This window comes from Colius striatus, chromosome 3, assembly GCF_028858725.1.
Source record: "Colius striatus isolate bColStr4 chromosome 3, bColStr4.1.hap1, whole genome shotgun sequence".
Lineage (NCBI taxonomy): Eukaryota > Metazoa > Chordata > Aves > Coliiformes > Coliidae > Colius > Colius striatus.
In genome coordinates this window covers 37,425,490-37,435,032 of record NC_084761.1, presented here as the reverse complement: position 1 = coordinate 37,435,032, position 9,543 = coordinate 37,425,490, and the positions used below count along the sequence as shown (strand labels likewise).

General features: G+C 41.1%; 2 protein-coding genes across 5 annotated transcripts; one reads left to right on the top strand and one right to left on the bottom strand.

The window, feature by feature from the left end:
• Positions 1-52: 52 nt before the first annotated feature.
• On the top strand, positions 53-2,321 carry MRPS18C (mitochondrial ribosomal protein S18C). The gene is made up of 6 exons (XM_061993592.1): positions 53-135; positions 235-296; positions 1,198-1,281; positions 1,695-1,752; positions 2,062-2,121; positions 2,204-2,321. The coding sequence occupies exons 1-6, from the start codon at positions 78-80 to the stop codon at positions 2,278-2,280; spliced, it is 399 nt and encodes a 132-aa protein (XP_061849576.1). The 5' UTR covers positions 53-77; the 3' UTR covers positions 2,281-2,321.
• A 13-nt stretch (positions 2,322-2,334) lies between these two features.
• On the bottom strand, positions 2,335-9,505 carry ABRAXAS1 (abraxas 1, BRCA1 A complex subunit). 4 transcript variants are annotated; one of them, XM_061993588.1, is made up of 9 exons: positions 9,405-9,505; positions 8,628-8,718; positions 7,220-7,256; positions 6,253-6,319; positions 5,349-5,542; positions 4,550-4,669; positions 4,150-4,234; positions 3,561-3,669; positions 2,335-3,425 (listed from the first exon to the last, which is right to left on the bottom strand). In XM_061993588.1, exons 1-9 carry the CDS (start codon positions 9,489-9,491, stop codon positions 3,004-3,006), a joined length of 1,212 nt encoding a protein of 403 aa, XP_061849572.1. In that variant the 5' UTR covers positions 9,492-9,505; the 3' UTR covers positions 2,335-3,003. The 4 variants fall into 4 exon arrangements, with proteins under 4 accessions (XP_061849572.1, XP_061849573.1, XP_061849574.1 ...); XM_061993589.1 differs by having other exon boundaries at positions 8,628-8,714; positions 9,405-9,484; XM_061993590.1 differs by lacking the exons at positions 7,220-7,256; positions 8,628-8,718; positions 9,405-9,505 and having other exon boundaries at positions 6,264-6,317.
• Between the last annotated feature and the right edge of the window lie 38 nt (positions 9,506-9,543).

Sequence of the window (9,543 nt, the reverse complement as noted above, 5' to 3'; positions counted from 1 at the left end):
GCATGGGTACGGACGGCAGGGTCACCTACAGCCGGTAGTGACGTTAGGCGGAAAGGGACCTCTGCACTGGGGGCAGTATGGCGGCCTGGGCTGCGGCGGCGCGGCGACCCTGGCTCGGGCTCAACCTGCTGCCTAGTATGTTCTTCCCTCCGTCTCGCCCTCCCCCTTTCCCGCGGGTAGCGCCGGCCGCAGGCGCTCCGTGCCGTCGCTAACTCGTCACTCTTTCCCTTGTAGGGGCACCGTGGGAGCGGCCGCGCCGGCTGCAGCACGGGTGGCAGCCCGGCGCGTCCGATCAGGTGAGGCTCTTCCCACCCGCCCTACGGCCACCACCACCTAGCCCTGGAGGGACTGCGGTCAGGCAGCCGCGCTGCCCTCTCTGTGCCTGAAAGTGCTTTGCTTTGGTCTTCCTGTAGCTTACGCTCCTAAAGAATTTGACTTAAGTTAATTGGCGTGTTACCGAGGAGGAACCTGACACTGAAGTTACTCTGTACGAACTCCAGTATCGTAACTGTGGTCCCTTAAGCCGGCTGTCTCAGTAACTCGAATGGAGACTGAAACCTGTGGCAGTGCTGAGTTCCCGTATATAGCTCAGAAAAAGACTTACAGGGATGTACCAGATGTGATTGTTACATTGTAAAAATGTGTTTTCCAGTAGCAGTGAAAACTTTTTAGAGATATACTCTGCCCAAGTTTTTATGTCTGTGAAAATGATGTCTTACATGTATGATGCATGGATTTGGTGCCGGGTATGTTCTGAAGCTTAAGGAGCCTTTTGGGGCTTGGGAGACATTTGGGAGTCTCTGCTCGAGTGTGTGAGCAGACAGGACCTCCCTCTGGCCATTTGCTTTGAAATCATAAAAAAAAAAATATTCTGTAACTATCAGAAATACCTTACTTCCAGCTTCTGTAGATACTTCCTTCGAAGTAAAGGGTGTAAGAACAACCTTACTGCTTGCTTTAATTGACTTGTTACACTTTTATCATTACTGAGATAATGGGCTGTATAGCTGTGAAGAAGTCTTTTAGATTGTTCCAATCAGTGTTAAGAAAGGGAGAGAAGAAAGGTATTGAAAAATTGCAATGAGGCACTAAATACCCCTTTTGGTTTCAAGGCATCTTTTGGCAAAAGGCTAAAAACAATGAACATTCCTTATATTCTTGAGAAACTTATAGATGGTAATAATGGTCTAATTTCAGCCCATACAAATGGAGAACCCCTACAAAGAGCCTCCTAAAAGGTGTGTCTTGTGTGGAATAAGTGTAGACTACAAGAATGTGCAGGTGAGTGAAAATTCCTGTCCTTTGATAAAGGTTTGCTATTTTTAAATGTGTGTGTAGGTAGTCCAGAAGGACAAAAAATGAGCAATTCATTCACGTGTAGGGGTTTAAAAACTCAAGAGTAAGGCTGTGGGCAGAAAAGGGTCAAACAATGTAGCCATGATAAACTGTTGAAGTAACTAGTTCCCGTGTGCATGTGTTACAACTTTGTTATTTACTAAATAGTGCCCTGAATTGTAATTCCACTGTCATATTGCTTACATGTTATGGCATATAAAGTACTGTTTAATTCCAAGCTATGCTTTTTCTCATTTTGTAAAAACAAATCAAAAAATGAAAAATAGAATGCAGATAGTAAACTATTCTTTCAAAACAGATGCTTTTAAACTGATGTTAAATTTCTTAATTTTCAATAGCTTCTGTCCCAGTTTGTTTCTCCATACACTGGTTGCATTTATGGCAGGCATATAACAGGTATGTGAAGTATTAAATCATTTACTGGTTAATATTAATGTTCTAGTGAGTCTAAGTAACTGAAACTGCTGTCTTTCTAAATGTAACTACTGCCAACAATACATGTTTTGTAATAGTATTCGTCTGACTTGCATTTGCCAAGGAATTAAAATATCCCATAGTTTTTAACAGTATAAGCACACATGTAGTTTTCCAAGAAATCTTAGACAAAGCTAGAGGGCATTGTCACCCATAGTACCACTTTCACCCTTTAAACTAATGGTTTGGTTACTGTTGATTCAAGAGACTGGAAATGATTTATTTCTTTAGGCTTGTGCAACAAGAAGCAGAAGGAAGTTACAAAAGCCATTAAAAGAGCTCAAGTGCTTGGTAAGTATGACTACATCTTTGGCTTCTGTCACTCAAGCCTACTCTCCTATTAAAAACCCCTCAAACTTATCTTTTTTCACAGGATTTATGCCAGTTATGTTTAAGAACCCATCATTTCTCACAGACCCCAAGATATGTAATGTCAAGTATCCAGAGTAATATGTCGTAAATAAATAAACACTAAAACTATTTTTTATGTACTTGTTTACTGGAGATGTAGTTGGCTAGCATTATGCATCATTGACTGACGGGGGGAATGCCAGATGTTTTTCTATGAAGTGTCTAGCCTCTCAAATTGTCTCAATCAAGTTTGAGAGATGACAGCAACAGTAGAAATCTGCAACTGTATGGACTGCTCCCTCTGCTCACAGGTCTGCCTCAAGTTCAGGTGGCTGGTTTTACCTTGCTTGGATTCGAGTGGGGGTAAAATAAACAAGCAGTGGATAGCTAAGGATAAATTACAGCATTTAAATTTTGGCAATTTATGTAGACAGATAGTTCTGTGAAGCATGTTATTTGTGTTCATTTGATGCTCCCTGCCTCAGCTTCTGCTGAGGGAAGAGTAGTACTGCTTCTTCAACAGCAGTACTCTTGAGGCAGTATGTGACATGGTTATATGACTGCTAACGCCCTCCTAGCATAGTCTTCAAACCCTGAGAGAATAAATACAGATTTAATTCTGGAAGACAAAATGAGGTATTACTATCTGGACTTGTCTCTGGGCCAAATGGGATTCATGCATTGGAAAAAAAACAAAACAAACCCCAAACCTCTGCTTTGCAGAAATCCACTTTTTTAATCCCTGCAGTGATGTAAAGTGATATATTGAACATGTTGGCGGTAGCTTTTGGTGCAAAGTCATCTGGGCAAATCATGAGCAAATCAGAAAGTAGGAGAGTGTGGGTATTCATTTTTGTCTCTAATCTTCTCTGACATGTCTTCATCTGTCTCAGTGCTACTCAGTGTAAGCTTCTGTTCCTGGTCACTGTCTTCTTGGTCTCGAAGTAACTTTTGGTGAAGCTGCAGTGACCTGGATTTCTTGAATGACTTTGATCCTGTTGTGGTCCCTCTGACTTTACGCTTGCTTAGGTGTCTTGTTTCAGTGAAGTCTCTTTTCTCTACCACGACAGTCAGTTTGTCCATGACATTAATATTATGGTCAATGTTACAGCAGTTCTTGGTTATCTGTCGGCCTTTGAATGAAACAATACATGTCTGAAGTCCAGAATTGGGGAAAAAGGTTTGTAGTGCCTGACAAAGGAGAACATTCTCCTTCGGCTCTCCTGGATAATCTCTGTCTTCTCCTGAAAAAAAGAAAACCTAGAGTTGCAGTTCCCCTTTCCACATTTCTACCACTACTGTTTTGGCTGCCTCAAGTTCAGAAGAGTTTTGTGCTTCTGTCAATGGTATCAGACTGGCATTGCAAGTATTTAACTTACCTGAACAACTCTGTTGCTTTTTCCTCTTAATTTCTTCTTTTAATTGGCTCACCTCTGCTAAGAGCTTCTCTACAGAACGTTCACTGGCTTCTACTGTAGAGCATATTTTCTGCAAGGAAAAGAGCATTTGATGGAACCAACAGTATTCACAGAAGCTGACATTAACCCTGTTGCAAAAATTCTTTGAAGTACTCATGATTTTATAAGCTGGATGCAAAGTATTAGAAAGCTTAAGTAATGAGCTTCAGGTCTATTTCAGAGATGTTAATTAAACCTTGTGTTGAACAAGGTGCAAGAAGCTTTGCTTGTTCCCATCTAAGAGCTCTGACAAACTGCAAACAGTGCTCCCTTAAAATAGTCATCTTGTGAGGATTTATCAGTGTACTTTTGACAAAATGGAAACCTAAAGTCTTCAACTTAAAAAACTTGGCATATGGCTACTAACAGCAAATGACACTCCCTGATCTTTTAGTATGTCCTTACAAGGCACAACTTTGCTTCTGTTCAGTGTGAGACAGCGTACTCATTGCTTGGCTGGGATTTGTAGTGCTGCTGGAAGTAACTGCATTGACAAGTGTGCCCAACTTACCTTCAGCTCCTCCTGCAAGGTGGCATACATCTCATTTATCTTATGAACCTCTTGTAAGGATCCATCTTCGTTGAAGAATTCTGACCTGTGGGACAAGAATGTAATTTTATAACTGTAAATGAATCATCCCAGTGCTTACTTATGAGCATTTTCAGCTTCACACTAGGCGCCTATGTTGATACAGACAGCTGCTGTCTTTTACAGACAGCTATCACAGTATGGTATTTAATTTCCAAGTACCTTGGAAAGGTAAGTAGTTGCAGGAAATGGGTCAACAAATGAGCAGGGTATGGGTGTAGCATTTGCAAAAGCACTTAAAAATACTCTTACAGAAAGATAACTATACTTAACTGTATAGCTTTCAAGCTATAGCTGTCAGTAAATATGGCATATATTGTACCTATGTTGTCTTACTGCTCTCACAAAACCAGAAGATATGCAGGAACCAGACACTGTTCTGTAACCTTGCTGTTCTGCCATACCCAAGTTGGTAACCACCAAAGGAACTTTCTGGAAAAGACTTACAAAAAGCAGAAGAACATGATTTATTAACATCCAAAGGCCTCTCTTTGATAGCTAAAGATTCTTGACTGTTAAGCATCCCAGATGGAGTTTTACAGTATAGGTAGTTGCTAAATGTATGGGCAACATGCATAGATGATTACTTATGACTAGAGGCAAACTGCAAGAGCAAAAAGTCTGTAAGCAATGACTCGGTTTTTTTTTCTCCTTTTTGTGGGTACAAGTTGCAGAATAATGCAATACTTGCGTGTTAAGCCTAGCCTATGGGCAGCATATCCTCAGATATATCCTCTTGCACAGGTTAAGTGCAAGTTACCACTGATTGAAATATGTAAAGATGAACCTCATGCATAGATGAAGTCCCATACATAAGACCAAATTGATCAAGAACATCTTTTGTGCACAAATGACCTGGCAGTGGCTGCCTGTTGGGAGTGGTACCACAGATAGCTCCAAAGGCAAATAAATCCCTGAACAGAACTCCAGAGTAAGACTTCAGCTGGGCTTTAGCAATATAAGGAATAATCCTACTTAATGTGTAAGTTTCAAGGGCAAAATAAACAGTGTTAACAGCAATTCATTTGCAACAAAGAGATTTAAAAGAAACCCCAAATGGTTACAAGTTACAGGATATGCCCTGCTCCTGCTTTACTAAAACTAGAGAACAAACCAATTACCCTTCTTGTGGCCGGTGTAAGGCATGCTCCAGTCTGTAGGTAGAACAACTTTCTGTCATCACGCTAGAGGTTAATAAAAGGAATACAAGGCCCTGATTTGACAGGTGTGACTGTAAATTCTTATGAAGAAGTCTCTCCCGGAATGTCATAGTCTGGTCAGTGTTACGTCTGAATTTGTACCATCCTATTACACTCTGCAAGGCAGAAGAAAATTCATTATTCCCATTGAATCATGCCATCCCTGTATGTCACGCTGAAGCAAGTTATAGGATTCAGGGCAAAGTTGTGAATCTGAATTGTATAGTGATGTGTACATGTTCAAGCAGTTACTTAACTTGAAACCCTTAAAATATCTAAGTTGAATTCCAATATGACAGCTTCTTTCTTTCCTTCAAAACCAGTTGTTGAAATGGCCTCTTTCTAAGCTTGTGCACAAGCTGAAACTCTGCAAGCTTGGTTTTGCTGCTTTGCTGTTTTTCCAGCTTCTACTTTCCCCTTGTGACACTTTCTTCTGTGGAGAAGCTTACTTTTTTTTTTTTTTTTTTTGATCAAGCGGTGCTTCATCACTTGAATGAGCTGACCTCAACTGATCTTAAGATAGAGAAAATCAGCATAATTCCTTTGGGATATTTGAACTGTTTGCTTGAGAAATTAATAAGAAAAAACAAAGCTGAGGTGCATATGTAGACAAACTCTAGTGAAAAATAACCTAAACTGATGAGGGAAAGATGATGGAGCTGCCTTGACCAGCAGTATGAGGGACCAGACAGAAGATTTTAGAAAAGAGGAGAAGGGGGAAAAAAAAAAAAAAAAGCTTGACACAAGAGGTATCCAGAATAGCTCCCCACGTCTGAGCCCCTTGGGTACTACCCCTTGGTATGGTTTACATTTGAAAACAAGATACCTTCTTACAACCTGATAGTATTTTCTTCAGAGCAAGTTCATTCAGTTCGCCTGCAGAATTATAAAAGCTGGAATAAAAATAGGACAATTAGAGGAGAAAAAAAAAAAGCTACCATAGAAATAATTACTCCCTAGTGGTCTAGCAGTTATTTCACTTTAATAGCTTTCTCTTCCCTGGTCAGCATATAACAACGTGCTGATACAGCTTCTCTGCTAGGACAGGGCCATTAATTTCATAACTCAAATAGCTACATAGGTTATCTTGTACAGCCCTGATGCTGTTCTGGCACCAGTACTACTGGCACAAATATTAAAGGGAACATCTATGTTCTCTAAACTATAAAATAGTAATGGATGCCTTCAATTTGATATGAAATGCCTTTATAATAAAATATGGGTTCATTAATTTTCAGAAACATTTGAGGAGGAAATTGTGTTATGATTCTCCTCTTACAGGTGTACAAGCCTGCACAGCTGTGTTCCCATCTGATGGCAACCTCTAAATACTGATGGGCCTCTAAATACTAGTCCTTGAAACTAGTCCTGCCACGGGGCTAACAAGTGTTTCTTTTTCTGATCCTCTTGGAACCTATGGCTGATGTTGCCTTTTTCTTTCTTTTTTTGAGGGTGAGAGGTTGAGATCTCTAGGCTTTTAGAAAAGCAATGGGGATTTATTTCAGTGTGTCAACATTATTCTGTAGTTTATATGGTATCATAGCTCACCAGAAGGTGCAGTATGCCATATATCTACTTCTATATTGATGGACAAACACCAAAAAAATGATGTGAAGAATGAAAATAGGAGTGACGTAAGGCATTTTTGTATCTGTAGTTCCAAGGGGCTGATATGGCCACTGTAGTTACAGCCAGGTGATTTTCTCAGTGACACAATGTAAGTTTAATTCCTGCACAACTTCAAATTAACCATAATTATAACATTTTAATATCTGTTTACTAAAGATTCTTACCTGAACAACTGGTAGCATGGAATATGCTTCTGTATATCTGGAAAGAGAAGGTAATATTACTCTGGGTTCATCAGTTCAAGTTGTGTATTCTTCCTTATGCTATGATCAAAATGAAATGGGTAGGGGAATCAAGAAAGAATTCTGTGTAATATAGTTTCTTAAAAAATAAATGCATTAACACCTAATTAAAAAAAGGCTACAAGAGGAAATATTTTTAAAAATCTCATTTTTCAAATGTAAAAGGAAACATTCACATAAACTGCATTTTTAAGACATTCTTTTGTTTGTTAAGTGAAAAGTCAAATTGGGCACTTTTCCTTCTCTCTGTTGAATTCAGAAGTAGTATGTGATATGAAGGATTTGACTTGAGTTTCACTCCAGCAAGGCATGGCTGCTGTTAGTAGGAAAGATGAGGCTAGAGAACAGAAACCCACAGGGCAGATGATGAGAAATGGAAGACTGACTACCAGGAAAAAAAAAACAAAACAAAACAAGATTCAAAATACTTTCTTTTTCCTAAATGCTCCACTATAGGTTTTGTAAGTTAACTAAAAAAAAAAAACCCCAAAACCCAAAAAACTCAGACTTTGGAGCCACATATTTTGCCTAGGAGAATATTATGACAAGATGCTGGGTAATGTGATCAATACCACCACAAAGAATTCCCCACATTTTCAGTTCAGCTGTGAGGCTCAGTGGAAGAAAGTGTTACACCTTGATTCGTACAGTAAAACTAGAAAATAGGATGCAATTTCTCCCTACTGTAATTTCAGGAACATTAGAAAGAAAGCACATATTGTATTACCTTGTTTTCTTTCTTTTTGTATAACTGCATTTTAAAAGAATGGAGTTCAATGCATGTGCATGTATACTTATGTTTTTAAGGGCTAGTATAAAATGTACATCAACTCCAATCCCATGAAGACTATAAAGAAAAATAAACCTGGCATCTGCTCAACACATCAATAATTTGCAGCCTTCACACAGCATTATATAAGCTCCAAATTAGGTAATAAATGCTAACACATTACAGTTCACTGAAACACACCGAGTTTTTCCAGGGCAATTGTAGTCTAGGAGTTTGTGATGTGGCCAAGACAAAGGAGCCTAAGCTCTGAATTAGCTTTAATGTGACAACTTATTTGGAAAAGAGGAAATATTCAAGGAACCAAGAACTGGTAGTTCTGTTAGATTATATTTTCTACTGTAAAACTGTAATTTTTTTTTTTTTTTTAGCAATTAAATTTTACCCAATAGTCCTTCCGCGTGTTTTTTTAAAGTCACTGTGGATTCCTGGATCAAGCAGGTGTGATCTTGCTCTAAAATGTTGATTGCCCTCATTCAAAACAGTAAGTAGTCACGTGTATACTGACACTAAGCATAGTGTTAAAAATGGGGACAGACTAACCGATTGTATAAACAACTTCAACATCATCCATGTGTGAGTCAGTAATGCTGTTCTTGGCTTCACCTTTCACATCTCCAAGGAGAAAACCTTCCTTTATAGTGGGAGAAAAAGAAAAAAAGTTCACATTAACAGGACTTTCTGTTTAATATTATCAGTGTAAACAGTGTCATCAGGAAAGGAAAAAAGCTGTCAAAAGAAATATTTTGCTTTATTGTAAACAGTAGGTTCTCATCACCTCCTTTTTCAATACTCGCCCTTTTTAAAGAAAAAAAATATGCTGAAGTGTGTGCTGTGCTGTTTTCCTTTCCTCATGTTTTCAGTCCCGCGTTAACAGTTTGCGCTCTCCACGGCTTCGGCCAGAAGGACGGAGTACCTTTTCGGTCAGCGCTGGGCAGCCGCGGCGCTGCGGCCGCCTCACGGGGCGGTCGGTGACCCGCATCTCCTTTTAAAAGGAAAAAAAACCCCTCCGTTTCCCGCCATTAGTCAGCACGGAAGGCAACCTCCCTGGCAGCGGGGTGTAGCGGCGAGGGAACACGCTGCAAACCAGGCAGCGAGGTCCGGGCTGGCTGCGGGGCCCTCCCCGGCAGCGGGGTCCCGGCGGGCCTGCGGCGGGAGGCAGCGCGCTCTGCTGTCGGCGGGGGCGGCGCGGCGGCGGGCTCCGCCATGGTTGCGGCGGGCTGCCTGCGCCAGTAACGGCTGCCCGCTTCCCCCGCCCGCCAGTGATGCTCCCCCCGCCCTGCCTTCTCCCCTCCCGCCGGCAGGGCCCGCGGCACCCACCGTGTCTGAGTCGGTGCTTAGGTGCTGGAAGGCGAGGGCGCCGAAGACGAAGCCCGAGAGCAGGGCCGAGGTGCTCTCGCCCTCCATGACCCCAACAATGGTGGGCCGCGCCGCGGCGGCGGGAGCCCCCAGCGGCCGC